This window comes from Protopterus annectens, chromosome 10.part0 (genome assembly GCF_019279795.1).
Source record: "Protopterus annectens isolate FY-2018-M chromosome 10.part0, PAN1.0, whole genome shotgun sequence".
NCBI classification, from domain to species: Eukaryota; Metazoa; Chordata; order Ceratodontiformes; family Protopteridae; genus Protopterus; species Protopterus annectens.
Window position 1 is genome coordinate 952,183,650 of NC_056744.1, and position 26,627 is coordinate 952,210,276.

General features: G+C 34.6%; 1 protein-coding gene across 7 annotated transcripts in view; it reads right to left on the bottom strand.

Moving 5' to 3' along the window:
• COL11A1 (collagen type XI alpha 1 chain) overlaps positions 1-26,627 on the bottom strand; it is a 625,054-nt gene that overhangs the window by 84,852 nt on the left and 513,575 nt on the right. For all 7 annotated transcript variants that reach the window (XM_044085726.1, XM_044085723.1, XM_044085729.1 and 4 more), the window contains 3 exons: positions 21,830-21,883; positions 20,361-20,414; positions 1,706-1,813 (listed from right to left, as the gene is read on the bottom strand). In XM_044085726.1, the coding sequence (XP_043941661.1) occupies positions 1,706-1,813; positions 20,361-20,414; positions 21,830-21,883 (216 nt within the window). The remainder of the gene's footprint in view (positions 1-1,705; positions 1,814-20,360; positions 20,415-21,829; positions 21,884-26,627) is intronic.

A 26,627-nucleotide genomic window follows, 5' to 3' on the forward strand; every position in this document is an offset into this window, starting at 1 on the left:
AACATTTTTTTAAATTGTTTCCCTCCCTTTTATTATGAATCTCTACCTTTTTTACCATCTAGGTAACATGCTTTAAGCTACTGACTGCTTGATTCTTGATTGATTTATTTACATCTGTTAGCCAACTTTTACTTTAGTTTAAAAAGTAATGAAACTGTCAAGAAAAGAGTAATTCAGAATTCCATGACTTTTTCTTATGAGGAATGGTTAAAAAAATCTCATGTCTCTAGGTTCTATGCAGAATTTAAACGCATTCCACGTCTTGTTGAAATAGCAATCTTTGTTCTACATTAAAGAATCTCTTCTTCATCATCTCAAGTAAATATAATCCCTTACGTAAATCCTTAAAATTGTGATACTCTCAATTGTCTCTCCACATGATCCCTGGTTTCTATGAGCACATGACCCTCCCCACTGATGAGAGGTGAGGAGGCTCAAACCTCACCATTCCTCTTCTCCCTGTGAGCTCTTCAGGACTTCAAGCCACTAGTCAAATGCAGGTCATTTTGATCACAGCCAGGCATTTGTCCAACTGTATCAATGAAGCTGTCACATAATGGAGCAGATGCTATAGAAGAACAAGCACATATCTTCAAACTTGCTTGCTGTTTATCATGTTCCTTCAAATTATGCACTTCCTCTATGTTTTTTTTTTCTGGTTTAGACTACGTTGCAGATTGTGTCCCTTTTGCACTTATTTGCACAAAGATAACTGCATCATGACACCAGTGGTCACTAATCTTTCATATATGTTGATCCCTGACAAATGGCACTATTTACTTCTGATAGCCTGTGTAAACCATATAAATGTGTTACAAGAAATCACATTATTGCTACATTTTTGGTGACAGGAACTTTTCTGGCTAAAGACAGATAGAAAATAAATATTTCATATGTGCATATAAGGATGGCATTTAAGTGCACAGAGTGTATCAGCTTCCTATCTTTTTTCTATCTGCCAGTCTGTGTCTACTCACAGTGTATGCATTTGTGTGGAAGCACACATACACAAACACACATAACACACACACACACACACACACACACACACACACACACACACACACACACACACACAAACACACACATGCACTCATGCATACACAGACACATAATTAGTAACATAGCTAGACATTTCTTCCTGTTTTCCTGTGCATCTGCTTTTTTCTGCTTTAGCATAAAAACTGCAGAATACTGCAAGAAATGCATTAGCTGCAGCTTTGAAGAAAAAAATAAGGAAGCCACAGATAAGCTTCTGGACGTTATTTCTTATCTGAAAACTATTTCACGTGTACCAGTCAGTTCATTACCTTTCTTTTCCTTTCATTTTTTACCAATTCAGCAGTAGCATATCGTCTGATTAATCCTCGTTCAAAAAGATTGGAAATAGTCACAGCCAGAAAGCAGTTTCCCTTTGTATAATATTACTAGCTTAGCTATTTTATTTCAAGAAAAGTTACTATTCTGTCATTTACTAAACCCCTGTAAATATAGAACCTAATCTGCCTCTGTTCTTAATCTGATATGTTAGCCTCACATAGAGAAAGATGCTGTTGTTGAAAATGCTATATTATTATAATGCTTGTTTTAACATACATATTTATCTAGCTGTTCAAACAAACATTTAATGAATATGAATGCAGTCAAAATAATATGCAGTGTATTCAAAGCCAGAGAAAGAAGCAAAATGGGAAAGTAAACTTACTTGCAGGCCAATTGGACCAGGGGGACCTGGAAAGCCTCGGGGACCTTCATCTCCTTTCTGGCCAAACATGCCTTGTTGACCTCTTGGGCCAGGTTCACCATCACCACCCTTCAATCAGAATATAAATCACAGTTTAGCTGAAGTATTTGAAATAAGGTGAAGGAAGGTACTTTTGAAGGGACTGCTCAATGTACAAATCTATTATAATTAATTGAAAAGTCAATAAAGCAACAAAACATTTGCTATATGAGAATACACAAAGCTTCTTGGCAAAAGTACTTGTATTGATGGCAAAGATGTTCAGTCACTTCATTTTCTGGACTACGTCCCTTATTCTATCTTGCAAACCACCTTACCAACAGAGATTGAATAACAAAATACAGAAATAGAATTTAAATTGCACAGTGACTGTGGTACTGAAGTCTAATGATTTTACGTTGTTATATACTCATTAACTTTGGTTACTTCATTAGCATGCATAGAATCTTTGTTAATAACCACTTTTGTTTTTCTTTCTACTAACTGTGGAGGATGTAAGAAAATTAGCATTTTAAATAAAAATAGTGAAATACATTTTATTCTTCCTTAAATTTAATTCATAAGTTTGTTTTACCCTGTACATGTTATACTTTGAAATTAAGTTTACATATAAAAATAATGCTGAGAGGTAACAGTTAAGTTTGGTCATGTTTCTGATATGCAGTGCTCCAGACTATAAATGTTTATAAATGACAGTAATGCAGGCTGAAGCACCGTTAGTACTCAGGGTGATGTTACTTTTTTTCCAGGCTCAGCAAATAACTGAAAACATAACTTGAAATTTAATTAACTATGTTTGTTGTCAGGCAGCATTCCAAGGGAGATCATGGAAAACAGAATGATGCTTTTTGTTAAATTATTTATTTATGGACTTTTATATCTTGTTATATTCATCACCACTATCTAGAAAATATGACACTTTTAAACTGTGTCATGCTGGGCTCCGGAGGTGAGAAATTTGCAGCCAAAAAAACTCAGAATATTTTAGTCCTTCTGCATTTTTTAAGGTAAAAAACAGAAATAGTTAATACTGTTAAGTACTTTGTTATTGTCTTGTAGTATTGAAAAAGAGAAAGCAAAATGTATTCAAGTTTCCATAACATTTTGCATTAAATGACAATCTACAGAAAACAATCAGGTCAGTTATGATATATGTTGCTTCTAGAAACTAAATGAATAAAACACAAGAAACTTGAAAATATCACAAATGTCATTAAATATAATTATTTGACAATCTGCATTTAAATTGTTTTGATTTTAAATGTGTTGAATGCTGTCCTTAGGGAAATAAGTTGCAAGAGGCAAACTATTAGTGCATCGTCCCAAATGAACGTGGGCTGAGCTGGAACTTTGTGCTTAAAATAACACAGTACCTAGCATGTAATTAATCAATGGCCTCCACAGGTAATGGTTTGGTCATGCCACCTTTCAGTGAACTCCAAATCAATTCATTTAAAAGGAGTCAGACCCAAAGTTTAATAACTTTCACTGATGTTTTTTTTCAGTCTCAAAGTTAGTTACATTAGTTAAGGAGGTGCAGGGAACAAAGTATCTGCATGGAGATTGGACATTTGCTCCTCCATGTGCAAGAAGTCATAGGTTTATGTTCATTTGATTCAACAGGATAATCTGATCAGGTTTTACTAAAAGACAATCCCGAGCAAATCTACCATAACAGTATCTACCCTAATAAAACTGTTGTACATGTTTTGAGAAGAAATGTGCTGCAGAAGTAATAAGATTTCAGATATGAAAAACTGGAGTCAAGCTGAAAAAAGGAAGCTTGTTTATTGACAAGTGATATGTTCAAAACATCTTAACCATTGATAAGTTCAGCCACATTACCTAGTACTGATCAAAGACAACAGTGTTCCCCATCAAAAAGATTTTCCTATTATATCATAAGTAAAAATTTTAAATTACTCATCCAATCATTTATAGGTTCATAGGTTTCAGAATGGTTTTATAGGTTGCTTGGTATGTATAGGCGGGTCTATATCACTTCAGCAAAAACCCCATTACCCGAACACCCATACATTGACCCCCATACCTTAAACCGCAAAATTCCCAAATGCACTAAACCGCGAAAAATAAAATATCAAACTGCCATAGTCGGCCAACCCCACCACCCGCTACTTAGCACCTACCCAAACAAAATAAATAAACCACATATGTACACTAAGCAAACCCTACAGACATACACCCCAACAAAAGAAATAATCCACATACATACATTTAACAAAACCCCATTTCCAACACTACACTAAACCCCATATACACAACTATCTATGCACTATCCTTAACCCCTCCATAACCCTAAGGTCTGTAACTACTGCACACTTCCCCTACAGACATACACCCAAACAAAACAAATAACACACATACATACACTTAAAAAACACCCTACATCTAACACTACACTACATCTTACAAACATTACCTATCTATGCACTTACCTAAACCCAAATCCTAACCCTAAAGTCCTATCTATCGCACACTTACCTTACGGAGCTATACCGCAGACGGGCCAACCGAAACAAATCGACATTTCAGAATTTGCAGTTTTGGACATTCCAGGTTTACATACTTCACGTGATATGGTTCGACGTATTTGTGTTCGTGTAAAGGGGTTTTCGCTGAAGTAATATAGACCCTGTATAGGCAGCTATTCCAGAAACAGGGTTAGGCACCTGTTGTGTTATGTGACATTATTAATGTAGCAGTACAGATTTAGGGCTGCAGAGCAGGTGTTTGTTTTACTGCTGGTTCTATTAAGGGGAAGTACATAAGACTAAGCAGGAATCACCACTCAGAAGTCTGGAAACCACTAATTAGAGGGACAGGGCTTTTAGTCTGTCAGAATATCTAAGGTTACTGAGGCCTGAGTTCTTATTGGTAAAGAAACTTTCAAATCTTTCAAGTAAGGTTTGGTACGTAGTGACACACATGCTGAAGAAAGTACTGTATGCAACTATGGGCCCAATAAGTCTTTAATAAAGTATGACTTTATATTCTATGGACCTTGAGAAGCTACCACAAATGATACATTTTGCAAGGTAGAAGTATGTGTTAGATTTAAGTGGAATGTTAACTATTTGGTAAGCAACAAGTAGGTGGTCACTTGTATTAATTGGGGGGAGTGGCGGAGTATTTAAAGAGTTTGGAATTGTGTGTGTTCTTACCTGAAGAAGTCTGTATATTGTACGAGATGAAAAGTGCTTTGTGCTACCTGTTTTTGGATTTATTAAAACTTCTTTTCAGTGAAACCTCAGCCCATCTATGTTATTTGTTTTTCTTTCAAGGTAAAATAAATACATAATAGGACTGTTTGCAAATATTTTATGATTTATCCTCATTAGATTACATATTCCTGGAAACACAACTGAAATGTTCCCAAACTACATGTGCACTTAAATGTAGCTGCTTGATTAAAAAGTATTACTCAGTTTAACATGCTGATTTCACAAGCTGTCTGCACTGTAAACGTTTCATTTTATATGTTACTTGAAATTGTCAGTTTCTAGAGCATATGAAAGATATATAATACTTTTTGCAACATGTTATCTTTGCAGTTACCTCACACACTGTACAAACTCACTTGGTAACTGATAGCTATTCATTTAAAATATCAGTTTAAATATTAAATGTGCCCTTGAAATGCTATTGACATTTTGACAAAATATAATCTGAACTGTAAAATGAATGACTTGAAAGAAGTGAAGTAATGCATGGATTTCAAAGACAGTTCTTGACACTACAGTAAAAGTAAAAATATATATTCACAAGGAGGTATTGAAATGTTTTAGTCTTCCAGTTAAAATAGCTTACTGTCAACATTTTGCGATATCAGAAAGTTTGAAGAGCTAGGAAATTACTATTCTTTGTCTTTATAATGATTATTAGACAGATGTTAGACTCTGCTTAGTTTAATGAATTGTGACATATGTTTATGAGGAAAAGTGGACTCAGTTAGTCACATTGGACTACACATTCCTGGAAACTCAGCTGAAATGTCCCCAAATTACTTGTGAATTTAAATGAAACTGCCTGATTAATAAGCATAACTTACTTTAACAACCTGAATCCATAAGCTATCTGCTCTATATATGCGACATTATGTATGTCACTTGCATATGACAGTATCTGGAGCATACGAAAAAATACATATTATTTTTGCAACATACTATATTTGCACTAACCATACATTCTAAACTAACTCAATTGGCAACTGACAAGTTATTTATTTGAAACATCAGTCTAAATATTAATTGTGTCCTTGAAATGTTGTTGCAGTTTAGACCAAACAAAACCTGAATTGAAAAAGGAATGATTTGAAGAAGTGAAATAATGTACAGATTTCAAAGACAGCTATTGACGCTACAATATAAGTAGAAATGTATACATGCAAGGGAAAATTGAAATGCTTTATACTTTTAGTTAAAATAGCTTATTGTTAACGTTTTGCTTTAACAGAAAATATAAAGAGGAAATTATTTCTAATTTGTCTTTATAATGTTTACTAAAGTGATGTTAGTCACTGACTTCTTTAATGGATTGTGAGTCGTGTACAAGATGGACTACTGAATGTAATTTCTGTTTACCTATGTTTGCTGAATTCCTTTTATTAGTACTGATTTAAACAAGCGAAAGAAAGGGAAGGGAAATCTCTGTTTTTGGTCAAGGGAGGAGAAGTTTAAGAGTATTCTAACTGCCCCGAGAACTCTCTAAGATGCTCTAAATACTATTTGATTAAAACTTACCTAAGGTAAGTCTTGATTACCATATAGGTACCCTAACATTCATTCTAGACCTGATGTGATTACCCATACTGGAAGCAGGAGGTGCTCTATGCAGGATAGGAATTGTCATGGTAATCATAGTTCATTCTTAGACTTTGCTTTGTAAATCTATAAATATGTAAAAGCACTGCACACTAGAATGTAGGGCGCCTCTACTCAGAGTCAGGATACCACTGATAAGCCATGTCTTTTCATAAGTGTAAGTTGAAGTTGGTGAGCTGAAGACTGGGAAAGTAAAGGAAGACAGTACACCTACAGTAAATTCATATTTCATTGGTAATCACTCATTGTCTCCTGTAGAGTCCTTTTAGTCAAATCATTTTAGTAATAATCTATTTGTTGTTGGCTTATTTAGTGTATGCTCCTCTGTTGCACTTAATTTATCCAAAATGACATATCTGACATATTTAGGATCTCTTAAGGGTAACTAAATACTGGATATTTTCTAAGTCAAGTTAATAATTGTTTACACTACTAACATTCCATCCTGATATATAAAATACTATAGAACAATAATAGAATAATATAAAATTTCATATCTCTTTTAAGAAAATTCTTCATATAATAATTTAATATATGGAGCTCAATTGATATTGTTGGTTAAAGGTATGAGTGATATTCCAATAGATCTATCTTTATCTATTGGATTAGGAATGACTTTCATTCCATGTTTAATGGGAAATTCATATTTACTTGTATTTGATACTTTAGAATTAATGTTTTATAGAAGTACTTTTTTTAAAACTTGACCAGAATTCCACCCTACTTGTATTTAAAGAAGAAAGAACATTAAATTACACTCCCAAATTTATACACACAAAAATAACATTCAATGTTATCAGAGAATATGGTATAACTGCTATAATCAAAATAAAAAAAGAAGCAAAAGGTTTCTTCCAACAATAACTTGAAATGAATTTAACATTCTTATCATTAAATACTAATGGCTTAAATAATGCAAATAAAAGATCATACTTATTAAAACATTTAAATCTAAATAAGGCACAAGTAGTATTTCTCCAGGAAACACATTTTAAGACTAATGATAGCTTTATTTGGAACCCTAAGAACTATACAGTCTTAGCTCAATCCTCCTATAGAACAAAGACAAAAGGAGTATCAATTCTCTGGAAGAAAAACATAATCACTCCAAAAGCTATTTATAAATATGAAGACAAAGAAGGTCTACTAGCATTTGTTATAATTAAATTTAATAACAGATTATGGACCTTAGCTAATCTATATTGGTTCCCAGGAATTGGAGCAGGTACGGTTAAAAAACACCTAGATTTTATTTCCAACAATTATAAAGGAAATCTTATACTGGGAGGAGACTTTAATTATACCTTAGAAGCTTCTGAAACCACCAAGAAGTCTTTTTGCATAGCAACTATTTCAAAATCCTTAAAAAGATGGATTGATTAATTTCATTTAATAAACACTTTTAAAGTAAAAGATGATAAATCCTTATTATTTTCCCATAAAGACCATAGATTTGGAACACAAACCAGAACAGACAAATTATTCGTAGTTCAAGATTTACAAACAAAAATCATCAACTTCTCAATAGCTCCATGCCCCTTCTCAGATCATGACTCTCTGATAATGAAGCTCCAAATAGAGTTTAAACCTTTAATCCTCTCAACTAGAATTCTATCATATGTCACGAAAATTAAAGAATTCGGACCCTGGATGTTGTCAGTACTACAATTATATCTTGAAATTAATAATACAACAGAAATCAGTAGAGTCATGGTTTGGAACTCATTAAAAGCATATTTATTTGGTAAGATCCTTAGCTGGTACAAAAACAAAGCCAGAGAGTGGGAATCTGAATCATTAGACTTGCAAACCAGACTCCTGACAGCAAAATCTAAATAAAAATCTGAATTGTCCACAAGTCAAAAAAGAAATAGAGGAATTAAATAAAAAATATATAATGAAATTCTAACACACAAACCTTGTCTAGCCTTGGAAAAATTAAAAATGAACTCATTAGCCACCTCCTCCAGATATCTACGTAACTTATCTACAAGAATTAAAATACAATCTAAAGCAAATAACATTAGTAGCATATATCATGAAAAGAAAGGAAAAAAAAGTATCAGATATAGGAGACATCCTTGAAGCATTTCAGTTTCATTATATGGAACACTTCAAAAAGAAGATTTAGATATCAACCAAACAAACTTAGATACAAACCTTATCAATATAAAAAAATCCCGAAAACTTAAAACTAGACCTATAAAACCTATATCCTACAAAGAGATTATTGACAAGATTAAAAAAGTAAATCTAACAAAGCTCCAGGGATAGATGGTATAATTACTGAAATTTACAACTCTTCCCTTTAACAGTAATCTCCCTTTTTCATAAAACTTTGCTAGAAGTCCAGTCAGAAGCAAAAATACCACCCTCATGGAAATATTCTTTCATAACACCAATTCTAAAAGATAATAAACCATCATACCTTTGCACCTCATACAGACCTATATCATTACTGAATAATGATTACAAAATATGTATGTCAATCCTAGTTAACAGAATGAAAATCCCACTTTCAAAGACAATTAATAATTATCAAACTGGATTTTTATATAACAGGCACACACATGGTAATATTAAAAGGATACTTACTCTTACAGATTATGTGAATAAAGAAGATAGAGAAACACTTGTAATTGGATTAGACATAGAAAAATCCTTTGATTCCCTCAACTGGTAATATCTATTTAAAACTTTAGCGTTATTTGAATTTCCTCCTCCCTTCATCCTATTACTAAAAAACATATATATTAATAACTTAGCCTGCATTAAATTAGGTCCTTTCACCTCAGAATCTATCCATATAACGAAAAATACTAAAGATGCCCCCTTTCTCCTATTTTATTTGCTTTGGCTATAGAAATACTTGCAGACATAATACACAATAATCCAATAATAAAAGAAATAGAAGTCTAGGACCAGTACACATCTAAAATAATGCTTTTTGCTGATGATATTTTATTAACCCTCTCAAATTCCAGAGAGTTATTAGGAGAGCTTGAAGAAGTAATTGAGAAATTTTATAAGATTTCAGGTCTACACTTTAATAGATCAAAATCAAAATTTCTATTTTTAAATAAGAAAAAAGAACTACAAGTTACAGATAAATCCATCATAGGAAAACAAGAACTTACGCTAAATTATTTAGGAATAGTGTTATGTAAAAATATAAACAAAACAATATTAATAAATTATAAAAACATTATTGAAACAATAAAAATATATATAGAAAAGTGGAACAAAATTATATTAACTTTTGTAGACAGATTGCAATTAATAAAAATGGTCTTATTACCAAAAATACTATATGTAGCATTATCAATACAGTTAATTCCTGAAAGATGCATTCTTAAAGAAATAAACTCATGTTTAATAAAATTGTTATGGTATTCCAAAAAGAATAGAGTAGCTCTAACTCATCACATTAGACCCTGGAAACAAGGAGGATTGAACTTCCCAGAAATAGAAAGATATATAAAAGCATCTGTGCTTAAAACTACAATAGACTGGATAAACCCAAATTATTTTGCCAACTGGAAAGAATTAACAATGGCTATATTAACAAATGAATTTAATCTGTTAAAAAAATTTTAATAGTAGACAAATCAAACAGACCCTGGTACATACTATGCATAAGCATACAAAATAATACAACAAAACCTTCTAAAACAACACAGATTAATCATTATATCAATTCCTTTAGGAAACTTATCAATGCAAACATAGATCTAAAACTTCGGTTTGAACTTTTAACCCCATTTACCATCACTAAGAACTTTCCTCACAAAATATATAAGGAAACAATAACCTCCTGGGAACAAAATGGATTTTTACGCTGTTTTCAATGTGTAAATAAATTAAATGATTTAGATATACATATGATAAAAACTGCTTACAATATTCCAACACAGGACTGGTTAACCTTAAAAAGCATTCTAATGTACACTCAAGATTTATGCAGATTAATTAATAATTCCTCATTTAAAGATATTCCAAATCTAATACGTTTTCTGTATGAATTTATATATAGTTGTGAAAAGAAAAAATTAATTCCAAATCTATATAAAGAGTTAATAACATATAAAACAATTCCCAAACAATCATACTGGCAGTTCTTAACAAAAGGTCTGTCATTGCAGTTAACAGAAGAAATTAAAACTAACATCTTACTATCAGTTAATTACACCTCTAACACACAGTACTGGAAAATACTTAACTGGAAATACTTACATAGAGCATTTTTAACACCAGATAGAATTAAAAAGATCAGTACTGCAACAAATGTTTTACAACTCAGGTTGAAGAACTGATGGAGGGATTTCTCAAATCATGATGTAGTGCCTTACAGCAAACATCAAGAGATGCTGTTCGGACCCATGGAGCTGATAATTTTAATCTTAGAAAATGTCAATTTTTTTAGAAAATTTATATTTAAATATAATGTTTATAATTCCTATTGCCTACTCATCAGGTATTCTTTTTACCTCTGACTCTAATAAAATGTGTATCTTTAAACAGAAAAACTTATTCTTTTGGTATCAATTGATGTCAAATAATGTCTTGAAATCAGTAAATTTACTAGATGTTGAATTCAGATTTGAGTTCCTTTATTGGTTGGAGTTACATGAAGGAAGGAATTTTATACAAAATATAATTGACTTAATGACCCCTTCAGTTAAGAAAGCTATACCAAACTTACTACGTTACTTGAGTTTATCTCTTCAGAATAATTCTCCTTCCACTAATAAACTCTCACAAATATATAAAGCTATCAAATCAGACTTAGATGTCTACTCTGACAGTTACTGGAATTTTTTCTTTTCCATTAATAATTACTTTCCCACAGACAAAGACAAATTCAATATTTAGAAATCATCTAGTATGACTACTCCCTCATTAAGATGGAGAATATTTTCCTGGAAATATCTAAATAGATCCTTTATTACTCCTCATACATTGAGAAAAACTGGGAAAAAAGATATAAACTGTTGGAGATGTAATAATAAAGTAAATGCTGATTGGTGCCATATGTTCTATGATTGTATCGAATTGAAAACGATTTTGGGATGATATAAATGATTTTATGCAAGCTATTTTTACAGACAACTTTACTTTAACTAAATCCTTAATATTAGTTAATACTCCAGTTCCAGCTTATATTAAGGTATCTGATTACCCTTCGATTTGGTCTATGCTAGCCATAGCAAGAAAAATTATCACTAGAAATTGGAAATCTAATTCCTCTCCATATTTACAAGAATTTAAAAATCTTCTTAATGAAGTCTCTTGTTTGGAAAAACTAACCATGTGGAATAGAATTTCTAAAAAATACTTCTCTTCACAGTTGGAATAAAATATATGATTTTTTACAAAAGTAGTTCTATATTATAGTAAATATCATTTACATATTTATAAATTATTTTAAATGTATTGATCTATGGTGAACATATTGTATATAGTTATATATTGTTTATTGTTATGTTATTATTTCATGTAAAATTCATTTTATTTTATTTGTTTTAAAAAAAAATAAGAAAAAATGAGTTAATTTCATTTAACTTTATTGTATATTAAATTTCTCAAATAAAAATGTTTTGAAAAAAAAAAAGAAAATGTCAAAAGGGCTTGGTCCAAAGTGATTTTGGTAGGGTATCTGTGAGTGAAGATGGAGGGGCCAAAAGGGAAGGTGGAAGACAATTTGTCTGTAACAAAGTTAGGAATGTCTCTAGTATAAGAAAATGAGTTATCATAAGAGATAATGTCAGTACAAAATTGCTGTTTAGCTCAAAGTTTCCTAAAATGGCTGAAGAAGGAATCATTTGAAGGGGTTAATACCTTAACTTCAAAGTTAGCCTTACATTTACTAATTGTGTGTCTGGTGGACCTAACCAGTTTTAAATGCATTTTCTTATACTGAAGTGGACATGTTTTAGTGATATTAAGGAGCTTTTACTTTTAGGACATTGTATTGGTGTGGTAGTTCCATCATAAGGACTTAGTTCTCAAGTTGCCATTAATCTTATATTGGACTGGCACAAATGCTTCAGTGCATCTAAGTTATTATTTCCAGAAATATTTCAGAATAAAAACATTTAGAAAATAAAATGTAAACATATCCATTAACCACAAAATAAATACATAAAAGTACCATTATGACTCTGTTACAGTTCAGCTTGGAGTGAATGACCTGAGACATACCGCACTGGACTATATGAAGAGACACGATTGAGCTCTCTGAGTACATGACCCAAGCAGGTATGTCCCTGGGCTTGAAAGTCATACTACCCTCACCTAGAATGATGCCACAGTATACACAAAAAATGATTGATTTTAATAATTGGCTTCGTTTATAGTGTCATTCAAAGGAGATCCAGTTGCTGTCAGCCTGGGAAGCCATGGCTGACAAACCTCACTGCTTTGCCAAAGACGGTTTGTACCTGGCACCACTGACAAAGGCTCTTGCCTCTGCCATAGTGCCTTTTTTAGGCAAAGTCCCAAAAACAAACTTAACAATTTGAAATTTGCCAATCATAACAAAATAAGGGTCATGCTCCTAAACTCTAGGAGCTTAAGCCAAAAACTGCATACCCTGGAAGCACTTCTATCACTGGAAGACATAGATGTCTGTGTAGTCACAGAGACCTGGATCAAAGCCTCAGAGAATACCCCAGCCTTGCAAAGCTACAATGCCTTCCACACTATCAGACAACAAAATTAACCTGTCAGAACCAAAGGAGGTGGTATATTAGAGATGAATTCACCACCCATCTAATTAGAATGAACAACTCCATGGAGTTATTCCAAGTTCACGTTAAGGTGGGTAAGACCCCCATTCAAGTCATAGCCAGTTATAGATCCCCCTCCATGGGATGTGATACTCATGAAGCCTACTTGACCAAACTGGAGACAATCCAAATATTACCGAAAATTCTGGTTATGGGGGATTTCAATTATCCCACAATCAACTGGGAAACCCACGGTAGCCCTAACTCATTAACACAAACACTCCTTAACTTTGTTAACTAAAATACCCTGGAACAAATTGTTCATACCCCGACAAGATGAACAAATGTGCTAGATCTGGTCCTTACTAACACATCAAATGGCTGCACTACTGCAACTGTCAGACCCTCATTAATTAAATCCAACCAAAAATCAGTCACCTTTGAACTGACACTAACACCAGAACTCACAAATGGTGAAATCAGATTAAAAAGCTTCACCAAGGCAAACTATACCCTCCTATGTGAAGGTATAAATGCACTTCAAGCCCCACCCCCAGCTGCAAGTGGTGAATACACCAAAGCTTACACTAAAGCCCTGTACAATCACTTGCATAAATGAATAGACTCGGCTGAAACAGAAAGAATCAAAGACAGATCCCCAAGTAAAAACAAGCCACTATGGTGGACATCCAGCATCGACAAATTTTACAATAAATGCAAAAGGTTACTGCCCATGAAAACAAAGGTAAAACCCCAAGAATGGAAAAGCACAGCACCCTCCTCAGCCTCAACAGGCAACTAAGACAACTTGCCAAATCCTCTAAGGGCCTCTTTGAGAAAAACTTAGCTAGCACAGCCAAGGATAACCATAAGGCCTTTTACAGCTATTTACCATGGTATCACACACACTGACGCCACAGAGATGGCAAACCTGCTAGTGGATAGTTTTGGCAAATATTTCACTCCCTCTTCCCTCCAAATCTGTCATAAATCTTGCCCCAACCCCCCCACCCTACATATGTGAAGAACAGGTCATCAAAGCCTTGTCCAAGGCAAAAAACACAGCTCTGTGGGACCAGATGGCATCCCAGGCTGTCCTCTAAATAGGCAAAAACATGAACTAGCATCACTATTATGTACCTTTTTTAATCATAGTCTAACCGCAGGCTTTGTACCTGCAGAATAGAGAATAGCAACAATTATTCCCCTCCACAAAGGTGGCCTAACATCAGACCCAGGGAATTACAGACCCATAAACGTGATCAGCCTCATCTGTAAGGCCATGGAAGGTATCATTATGGCCCTCATACATATAGACATAGGTGACCTCCAAACCCTGGATTCTACTCAGTTCATCTTCATCAAGGGCAGATCCTGCCTGTTAAATCTGGTGGATTTTTTCAAAAATGTGACTAGGGCTATTGAGGAGGGCAAATTTGTGCACACAGCATACCTCGACTTGGCAAAGGCTTTTGATGCAATCTCACACTCAGGCATTAACAATAAACTTAGCAAACTAAATATAACTCCCTTCATTGTAAGATGGGTTGCTAACTGGCTCATAAACTGGACACACACTATCAAAGTGGACGACTCCACATCAACTAGCAGACCTGCTACCAGCGGGGTGTCATAGGGATCAGTGCTGGGCACCTAACTGTTTGGTATATACATCTCAGAAGTTCAGGTCAAAATTAAGTAGTTGCTGCTGACCAAGTTTGCAGACGACTGAAAACTGGGTGCAATTATTGAATCCCCAGATGATATCAGTATACTCCAGGAGGGTCATACATGGAGCAGAGACTGGTGTCTTAGTGACAGTCTCAAACTGAATGCAGAGAAATGCATTATCATTCACTTCAGCACAAACAATGTCCCTTCACACTATAAAATCAAGCACAATACCCTATGTACCCATGAAGTGGTAAGGGATTTGGAAACAAAAGTTGACCATAACCTTAACTTCGACCACCATGTGTCTACTGTAGTAAGAAAGATGGTCTGCATAGCATACTTGATTAGTAAAGGCATCAATTTGAGAGCAAAAGAGGTTATAACCTTTCTATACTGCTAATCCAGTCTATAATTAAGTATAATGCCCTGTTCAGCATGTACCATACAAAGCAGGTGCAGTAACTGGAGAGAACTCAGAGGTTTAGAACAAAGAAGATCACGGGACTCCAGTACATGTCATACACAGACTGACTAAAGTCTCTTGTCACTTCACTCTATATCATACAGACTTCTTAGGGGAGTGTTATGCCTAGCTTACAGAGCGATCTCAGACCCAAATGTAGTGAACTTGATGCATATCCGTAAATCAAAGAGGACTAGGGCCAGTTCCAGGGACCTAAATATGGCCTGCAACTTGAATAGGACATGCTGGAGGGACAGATTTATCTCCCAGTGACTGCCACATCTTTGGAATAGGCTACTTATTCATGTCAAACAGAGCACCTGTATGACACTGTTCAAAAGGAACATGGACGAGTGGATATGGCACCTAAATTCTTACCAGTAATAGCATCCAAAGCCCTTCTGGATATGGACAGTCATTACTAAATGCAATCTTGGGTATTAACTAACATTTTTATGGTATTACATTGGGATGAAATGGCTGGGCTTGAAATGACCTCTGGGTCAATAGCCTAGTAATATCCTATGATATTATGATCCTAAAAGTGAGCACTTTATGTAGAACATGCATTTCTGCAGACACCATCTCATTTTCCAAGGATACTTATATATCAGACTGATTAATCAACTGACTACTCAGGTTAATGATTCAGCCTAATGCTGCCATTCAGACCTGGTTACTTGGTTACATTTGATAACAACTACTATTGACACTCACTGTATTCAAGCTTTGTAGTAATATCACCCTTCAATTATTCTTTTTAACAACTTCAGAGATCTCTAATATGTAGCTATTAAAACCTACACAATCTCAAAATGCCCAAAGAAAGCATTGTCATACTTTCTTTTTTTATTGCATACCATATGTCAATAAAGTCAATTCCTAGAGCAAATTATATTTAGAATCAGATTTTATTATTACATCTTTTACTGTATACATGCCTCTAGAAATAGTTAATTTGTAGTCCAAATTACATTCAGAAACAGATATTTCTGTATAATCATTATGCTACAATTATTTTGAAGCTACATTTTTTCATTAAGAATGCCATTCCATGTATTATCCATTACATCCTCAATGTAATCTCTTACCATAAAGATTAGCTTAAATGTTTTTGCTTACTTCAGAATATCTGGGTCAGTAATTAATCTACATAATTTAACAAATAGTAGTTTTGTTATATATTTAATCTAAATACAGGGTATAGGTTTGCAGCATGCAAATAAGTATTTTTTTTTTGTTTGTTTGTTTTAGTATGTTTTGGTCTGTAGTCCACAATATGGATCCTAATAAAGGCATATAACCAGACGTTTGATACCATCACATTTTATGTTAAATCTAAATTTCAGCTAGCCCTTAGGGGCAGATACCTATTCCACAAAGACCTTCAAATCTGTGATGTCATCTTTCTGTGGAAAATACACATTCTTAACAAAATGTAAATAGACTAGCACATTAACCCAGTACTTACAAATTATTATAAAATGCAAATAAGCAACCGGGTCTGAATGACAGTATAGGGCTAATGCCATTCCTGAGTCTTAAAACTCTAAAGCATTGATCTAACTGGTTAATTTGTTAATTGATTAATTAGTTAATAGGGTATATAATTCTCCTTGGAGTATTAGCTTGTATCTGAAGGAAGTATGATTTATATGACTGTGCTCACTTTGTCTTTTGCATATATTTGGTTTATGGTTAATGCATATATGTATTGTTATTTTCTATGCATTTTATTCCAAAATTGCATTCATAAAATGTATGTTAGATGGGAACAGAAAAGCTGCAAAATACAGCAGAATCTGTTAAGGTGCATCTCAGTTTAAAGACTTCTGTAAAAGATTTGCCATTGGATTTCATATCCATAAATCAAACAGGACGAGGGCCACCAGTTTCAGGGACCTTAATATGGCCTGTGACTTGAATAGGACATGCTGAAGGGACAGTTTTATCTCCCAGTGACTACCATGTCTTTGGAATAGGCTACTTATTCATGTCAAACAAAGCACCTGTATAGCACTGTACAAACAGAACCTGGACGAGTGGATGGGGCACCTAAATTCTTACCAGGAATAGCATCCTCAGCCCTCCCTGGCCATGGGCAGTCATTATTAATGCTGTCCTTTAATCTGTTAACCATGAATCTTTAACACTTAATTACATCCTGACAAATGCTACTTCTTCTTCTTCTTTCCCTGGTTAGGGGTCACCATAGCAGATCACCTGTCCGCTCATGTTTGGCAGTGAAGTTTTATGGTGTCGAGTTGTCAGCCTGGTGCCCAACCTTCCACAGAAGGCACACACACGTACAGGGCCAATTTGGAGTGTCCAATCCACCTATGTAGGAGAAAAATGGAGCTCCCGGAGGAAACCCATGAGACCACAGGGAGGACATGCAAACTCTGTACAGAAGCCACCCCAGCCTAGGATCAAACCAAAGAACCTCTTGGTGTGAGGTGGCAATGCTAACCACTGCACCACCACGGCCACCCTATCCTGATAGATGCTACTATGTATTATTTATATTTTCATGTTAACAATGGACAGCATGCCTTTGTTTGTTTTGCATGAAATCTTGGACTCAAAAGGATAAGGTTCACCAACTTGTGTGGTGATCTAATGATTAATTGGCCTTCAAAAAGTGTGACTGCCATATGTTGAAATGTTTCTACCTCCAGCACATGGATACATTTTGAAGAAAGTTAGTTATGTGCTTATTTTGACTACAAAGAAAACTTTTGGATGGTGTTGTGTCATATATTTGTCATGCTATTTAAGTTATTGAGATTTATTATTATTATTAGTACTATTATTATTATTATTATTATTATTATTAGACTCCGTGATCTAGTGTGTGGAAGCATTCATCCACACACAGTCTAAAGCGATGGGTACTGCACCAAATTGTGCATCCACCCATGGGGTTGATAATAGCACAAAAGTATTGTAACCCAATCGAAATTACAGACATAGGGAAACATGCTGTCTTTGTTTCATCTCTCAGTGTCCTGGGCACATGGATGACATGGCCTGATAGTAATGGAGGGAAAGAAAATAAAAACAAAAATAAAAAAAAAAACGGTAGCTCCACCAATTTTCATTTTGTACAAACATGTTTTGCTTCATTACTTCACAACATAGGTATTGATAAATAATTTTCGGGGAATGAGGAAGACAAAAGCTGCATTATTGCATATGTTGAATTTATTTATTATTTTATTTTACATTTGTTTACTGGGAAAGTCCAGCTGGGCATGTGTCCTTCTTCAGTGGAGGCCCGGGGACAAAAGCTACAATGTCATACAGTACATGATTTAGTAGAACATAATTTTCAAAAATTAAATTGATACATAACTTTAAAACATTAATAGTGTATCAGGAATTAATAAAATAGGAAATACAGCAAGAACATTTCATACATCGTGAGGGGTTGTAGTTATATTCGGGGCACATAACTCTGAACAGAGACAACATTAGAAATTGAGAGAGATAAATTTTGACATAAAATATGCAAAGAATTAAGAGAATGAGTTCAATGTTTCTAGACGTAGTCTAGTGCAGTAGTGCAAGGGGGGGGGTAGAAGGGTGGTTTGGTGGGTCTTTGCTGGAGTGTAACAGGAGCAGAACCAGGAGTTAGCAAGGTGGGTTTTTAGAAGTTTCTTAAACTACAAACTGGATAGGTTAGACAACAAGGGGCAAATGTTAGCTTCAGCAACATAAGTAGACCTGCTGTACAATTCTACTCCATTCAGCAATAAAATACCCATTAGAGTAAAGAACGCTAATGAAACGATCCAATTTCTGTAACATATACACACTTTAAAGATATTAAAGTAAAATCATATTTACACAATGTGCTCTGATAATTCACATTGCAGAATAAAAGGATCAGAGTGAATGGAACTTTTATTAAGCTGCAAAACATAACATTTTTATAATGGGCAAAAATTAGTAAACTAGGTATTGATAAGTATAAACAACATTCCAAGTGCCATGCTTATGTTTAATCTGGTTGCTCCATATCAGTCATAAATTCATTGACTATGCCCTGTCAAAAAATATAAACCTCAGGAAGCTAAAGAAAAATCAGAAGAAAATGAAGGAGCCTTCAATTCCTTGCCCAGATTATAATTATTCCTACACAACTAGTAGTTAATAGAATGAACAATGGTAGAATGCTGAATGTGCAGGTGTTCGATTCTCATCAATATCACATGTGCATGTCCATGATGCCTTACCTCTCACACACACACACACACACACACACACACACACACACACACACACACACACACACACACACACACACACACACACACACACACACACACACACACACACACACGCACGCACGCACACGCGCACACACACACGCACACACACACACACACACACACACACACACACACACACACACACACACACACACACACACATCACTTGCACATCATCATAAAACTCAAGAAAGCCTTGACTTTTCATCTGAATCCACTGTTTGCTACTCTTAAACATAATATAACATTCCATTACAATTAACATAAAACATTATTCAATGCTTTATAGCAGTAAATGGGCAAAATGACCACTGTAACATTTGATAAAAATAATGATCACTCACAGTTATTACTTTAGTACACAATGTTTAAACAATCACAATTAATATATCAAATTTATTGATCCAAAACTGACATCTAATTGACGGAGGCAACATACATATTAAATGCTATCACTGTAAATGTGCATAAAGTCCAATATAATTATTTTTAGGACAGAAATCCAGATGATAGCAAAGAGCTAACACATATTGTGCTCATGCTGAGAAAGCAGTTATTCTACATTCATGAAACTGTTTTCAGTAAGTGTGGGCAAACTTTAATGCATACAATGGCTATTACAAAAGAGCTACTTACAGCTGGACCTGGTGCGCCAACTGGACCTTGAAGACCTGCTGGACCAGGAGGACCCTAAAGGATAAGCAAGAAAAAATGCTGATCAGTATAAAAAAAACAATAAATAATCAAAACATTGTGAAAATATGGCTTAGACTGCATCACTAGTTAGATTATCACTGTCTATTAACCATGACTTCCTGTAAGCAGAGTAGAATATTAGTCAAACGGCTATTTCATTAGTGAAGCCAAAGTGAATTAATATTCTCTGCAGTGAATGAGATGTCTTGCAATCAATTTCTGTTTCATTCTGGCTGAGTACATTCAATTTTGGAATAAAAGAGACATTTTAATGGATTTTGAGCATTTATATTAATGGATTTTTAGATATAACACCAGCTACTGAATAAAGATCACATCAAGGGACGTGATCCATAAATGACATCATCTTAATGTACAGTCACTCTTACAATGAATCACAAGAAAAGGGCATGAAAACCCCTATCTGAACTTCCTCCAATGATTGCTTTTAAAAGAGGGTACAATTAAGTTACATTTAAATTGTATCATTCTGCATGTATTGAAGTAATCTAGAATCCCAGTGTGTGGTATTATGTACAGTCAGTGTTCTTTTACACTTTGTTGACATCTACATGTAAAACAATATTTGTGTGATGTAAAAAAGCAGCACTTACTATAAATAATATCAGTAAAATATGAACCCAGAACTTTTTTATAACTTTCAGTGCATGCAATTCACTGGGTCAGTGATTCTAAAGCATCTGTGCTTTGAATAAATGGAACACAATGAGATAAATCATTGATAGGGGTTTCTGAGCGAGGACACTCAGGTGAAACGGAAGCTGTGGAAAACCAGAAAAATAATAATGAATGCATAACAAGTCGGAGAAAGTGACAACAATGTATAACGATACTGTAGTACTATTAATTAAATTGGTACAAAAGCAAGACCGCTGAGCCACCTGGTCTGTGCTTTATCTGATGACTTTCAGTTGCCATGCTCAAAGATTCATAACTATAACTACAGGACTCTATACAAGTAAAATTGTAAGGATGTCTTCATTTTTTAAACAATGTATGTGTGCTGTGCTGACGATGTGAAAAAGGAAATTTAGATAGTCTGTGCTTCCTGTATGTGTGTGCAGCCACAGATGTTTCAGAGCTAATAATTAAGAAATGTACAGCACATGGTTGAAAATGTATTTAAAATTTTGCTGACAGTTGGAAATAATGAAGAGAAATCTGTAAACAAAAAATAAAATATCACTAGTTAGAAAAAAGCAAATAAAAATAAAATGCATTTATATCACCCTGTGTACTTTAAATGCACTTGATTAATATGCCATGCCGCAATTTTCATTAGCAAAACTGCTGAGACCTAGCAAGAACAGAAATGAATGCTCACTTAAACAGTAAAACAAATTATAATAATTTAAAAATATTCAAACAAGCACATAAAGATCACTTACATTTTCACCCTTAGCACCTTTGCTGCCTTTCTGACCTGGCTCTCCAATTTCTCCCTGCAACAGGAAAAAAAAGGTTAAATTTCCATCTCAGAAAAATCATACTATTTATTTACCCATGGTCAATATCCAAGTGTATTTAAAATCACCTTTTTAATGTTATTATGTCATCTCTTCTATATGGCAGCTTGAAATGAAAAAGCCTCAGGGCATTTTGGTATTGATTGCTTGGCTACTCTGAAGAGGTTCATTTTGTTATTGACTACTAAACTGCAATGTACAGAATAACATAGCTCTTACTTTTGCTATACAGGCATTTAAAGAAAATTTCTTTTATGCTTTTCATACAACAAATGGCACTTACTGCTAGAAAACTATTTTATTGACTAACAATTAGGATTTTAATAGTGCTTCTCTCTGTTTCCTATTTATTTTGCATGTCATTCTACAACTTTTTTCATTGCAGACCTCTATTATATCTTTCATTTTTCAGAGAAGAAATTCAACATACACAAACACACACACACACACACATATATATATATATATATATATATATATATATATATATATATATATAGATATATAGATATATATATATGCATATGCAGCGGTTCATGCATCTGTGTATTCATTCATCAATATAAACTGATAAATTGTTCAATGGCCATACTTCAAGGTACACAAAGGCAGTTTGTGAAGAAGGTTGTCATTGTCACCCTTACTTTTTTTATACACAGGACTAACCAGGTGAACAAGAAACAGTACAGTTTGGATTGAAAGAGGAAACATGCTGAAACAGGAAAGGAACATTAACACTAGAAGGTAGATTAGAGGAGGAGAGAAGGATGGGGACACCATATTAAGAGACACTGTGTAGCCTGGCCCCTCCTACAAGGCTGGGTACAGCCCATCCTGCAAGGCTGGGTGTGCAGCATATAATCAAAAAATAGAGGATGGAGACAATGAAGCTAGAGGGCAGGTAAGAGGAAGGGTGATAAACAGTCTGGGAAAGATGGTCTGCATGAGTTAAAAAGTTCCTTCAGTGCAAGACATTATCTTTTATTGCAGTGGCATTTTGATGTTGTCAAGAAGCTTTACTCCCACAGTATCAATCATCAGGAATGAAAGAAAAGCATAGTAGCACCATAAAAAGATAGGAATCTCATATCAAGTTAGCTTGCCAAAAAGAAACCTCAATGAGTGTTGCCTATGAACCATTAAGTATGTATAATAAGGAAAGCTGGAAGAAATTGCTACAATGGATAAAGAGGTGTCAGCATAAATTTAAGCTTATTGTATACAATTTAATTTAAGCATGTTTCACACTTCATTGTGAGTTACACAAGCAAAGAAAAGTGCTACTAATTGAGGTCATCAGCATTAAACTTCTTTAACAGGAAATTAGCAGATAGAAATTTAGTAATGTGTTAAAAAAAACAAATACTGGATGACTGGAAATACTGTTATAACCTAAATAAGAAAAATATAGTGTGAATTGTTCTTCTGATGTTCAAGACTGTTTCAGTCCAGACTGCATGAAAAGTAGAGCCTATGTTGCCTGTGACACAGTTAATAAGAATCATGTGTTTGGTTGCTTAAGTAGTCATATAAGAGAAATACACTACTGGAGTATAGTTTAGCTGTGATGAATTTCAAAACATTCACATAAAAGGTATATTAAGGATGCTGGATATGACTGTATGAATCATGTGGTCACCTTGGACTGGTTGGCCAGTGATAAAGGTTTTAATTTGAGAGACAAGGCACACATACTACTTATTCAAAGTAAAAAAATAAATACATATAAAACTGTCTGAATCTTATGAGTTTAAAAGATGGAGTAAATAACAGTAACCATTTTAAGGATGTTTTAATATTTTGATTCTTGTCCATTCACTGGAGAAGGGAACAAAGATAAACATTGGTTTGGGCAAGCGGTCAGATGAGGAACGTGGCAATGGATAGTGCCTAGAGTCAATTAAGTTAAGGGGAAAAAGGATCTTATCAGGTATAAATATGGGCCAGCCATAGATATGACAGCAACTCAGTTAGTAGGACAGCTAAGCAGGATGGGGCATGAAAAAAGCACAGACATGATTGTGCAAATGTTTCCTAGAGGATTTCCCATTATTTTTCTTAGTAGTCAAAATAGTGCAAGGTTGTGACAATCTAAGTGCAGTGCAGAGTAATGTAGATAAAAAGCACTCACTGTCAAAAATTGTATCAGGGAGAGAAGTGAGCCCTTCTATAGTCAAGTCAGTGTGTTGTTTTGTGCATCCACACTGGGCTTATTACTCAAAAAGTAAAAATAAAACTTTAAAGTGATATATCACCTTTCTACCTCAGAAGGGGATTCACTGATTAGTAGTACACCAAAAAAAGAAAAAAAAAAACATACAGCAGTCCCTTTTGACTCCATAGCAAAGCAATACCCTCCCCCAAAAATGAAAATTCTGAATTTATTGTCAGATTTTCAGTCAGGAAAGAAGACTGGCTGTCACTGGGTTCTGTATCCTGGGATGGTTATTCCAAGGATAAAATAATGGCCATGGGACCTGCATTGTACTATGAAATGTTTGCATATCTTTGAAAAGATCAGGGCAGTAGACGACCTACAGACATAGATGATACACTACTTAGAAAATGCCTTGTTTGTAAAGAAACCAGAAAGCAGATACTCAAGGGAGCTGAGCATTTAATCGAGCCATGATAAGGCTGGGGAGATACGGGTGGCTGCTCCAAGCACAAGCAGCTGGAGGACATAACTGACACTTTAGCGTAAACACTGATTAACTTTAAGTCTCCCCATGTAGTACTCCTGCCTGTGACAAAAAAAAAAATACTTAGGCAAACAAGATTTTCCATCATGAATACTGCTGTTTAAACAACAAGGACACTTGGTGTGTTTTTCAAAGTGTGACATGGAGCTCCTTACTTTAGATTAGCAAATCTTTTTTGTCTCTAAACCTGGTGTTCAAGTCAGGACTGGAGGACACTAAATAAGGGCTTGCCCAGGATGCCTGGCAGCCTAGCTATAGAACCAATTAGGACTTTGCACATTTCAGAGATCAGTACAGACTTTAAGTGTAGATGCTTTAGTTTGCTTTTGGCAAAAATCAGGCTATTGCCTGCCTTGACAGACAATGACTAAAGAAGAAAATTAACAGAATAGTTGCAGTTTGGAGGTTGTGGAGACAGTTAGCCTTCTTATGCAGAGGCAACCATCTAGGAAGGTCATTTACACACAACAAATGTTCTGTGATGCACTGATTCATCCTTAAAAGAATTCTGTGCTTGGGTAAACACTGTATGCAGTAGAGGAGGACTGTAAAGCTGTCAAATATTCTCACTGCAGTACAGTAGTACGTGCAATGGTACATCAGTGTGGTAAAAGGAGCAAAAAGGCGAAAGCTTCAGCAGAATACATGTTGACAAAGAAACTGCTTTGTTACAAAGGTATCTCCAAGCTGCAAAATGACTAATCTAAGGGTGTGGGAATAGGCTAGCTAAATAAAAGATGTCCTGAAGTGAGTCTCTCATAGTTGTCAGACAACTATAATATTCCTAAGTACATGCATGCCATCATAAAGCAGGAAACTGAGGAAATGTTTGAATGCTTTCTGGAGAAGTAAGGAACTAAACCAGTGCTTGCCAGGATTTATGTCCTTAGAATTTGAATAACTGTGAGTTATTTTTACAGAAAAGTCATTAAATGCATATTTACTCAGTGGTGTAACAATCCAATCTGCTGCTACTTGAAATTGTGCTGTTTGGGAGCAGCTGAAGATGTTTGCAATAAATCTTAATCATTACAGTATATGCATCTCACCTCCAGCACTATTTTTGAATGTACGGATGTCTGGAGTATACCACACATATGGCAAGGGGTACTAACTGTTTATAGTATGACAGCCACAGAGCCATAGAGAGATGGTTTTCTGTGCTGAGGTATACATTCATCTTTTAAATTTCTGTATGGCAGCACTGTATATGTGGGCATTCAGGAGGTAGCAAAATACTTTGTCACACAAGGTTTAAAATAAAATACTAAGATATCAGTGCTAAAGATATAAGTTACCTCATTTTGTATCATTGTTTGATAATATTCTATACTGAGGCTCTGTTGCCATCTGGCACTTGCAAACAGTTGTTGGCAGGACAACTTAAACAATATGACTTTTATTCTCCAACAGTAACTGCCATATATTAGTTGTTGGGAGATCCTGAAAAAACTTGCCATAAAAGACAATCAATAGCAATAATTTAGAAGAACCTGATCCCTGCTGACCTGATAGCAGCTTTGGAAGTAAAAATACCAAAAGCTAATGCTGGTCAGTATGACGGTTCATTGGTCAAGAAAGTTCGGTTCTGTAAGAACTTACTGTAACAGTAGACTTAGACACTGCTTCAGTATTGCAAACAGGTGGGTTTTCACCCCTGACATCTGTCCAGGCTACCAAAGCTTAAACCTTCCCTGCAGCATATGTCCAATGTATGACCTTAGCTACTAAGCATAAGGGTATATAGATGGATGTAAGACTGTAAATCCTCTGACTATATCACTACCGACCTGATTGAACCTATTGGTCTCATCTTTACGTGGTCATTGATAGTTAGCTTCTCAGACTTAGATAAGTGCCTCTTAGCAGAACCTTCCTTCTTGAATAAAATGTTTTTCTGTACTTTATTAGATGTCAGCTAGGAGGGGTAAGTTAAGTACAGTAGGCAAATTCCATGCAAAGATTTCCTTACCCAGTGCCTCTTCTGACTATGCGCAGAACATGATTGTAAAGTTTAA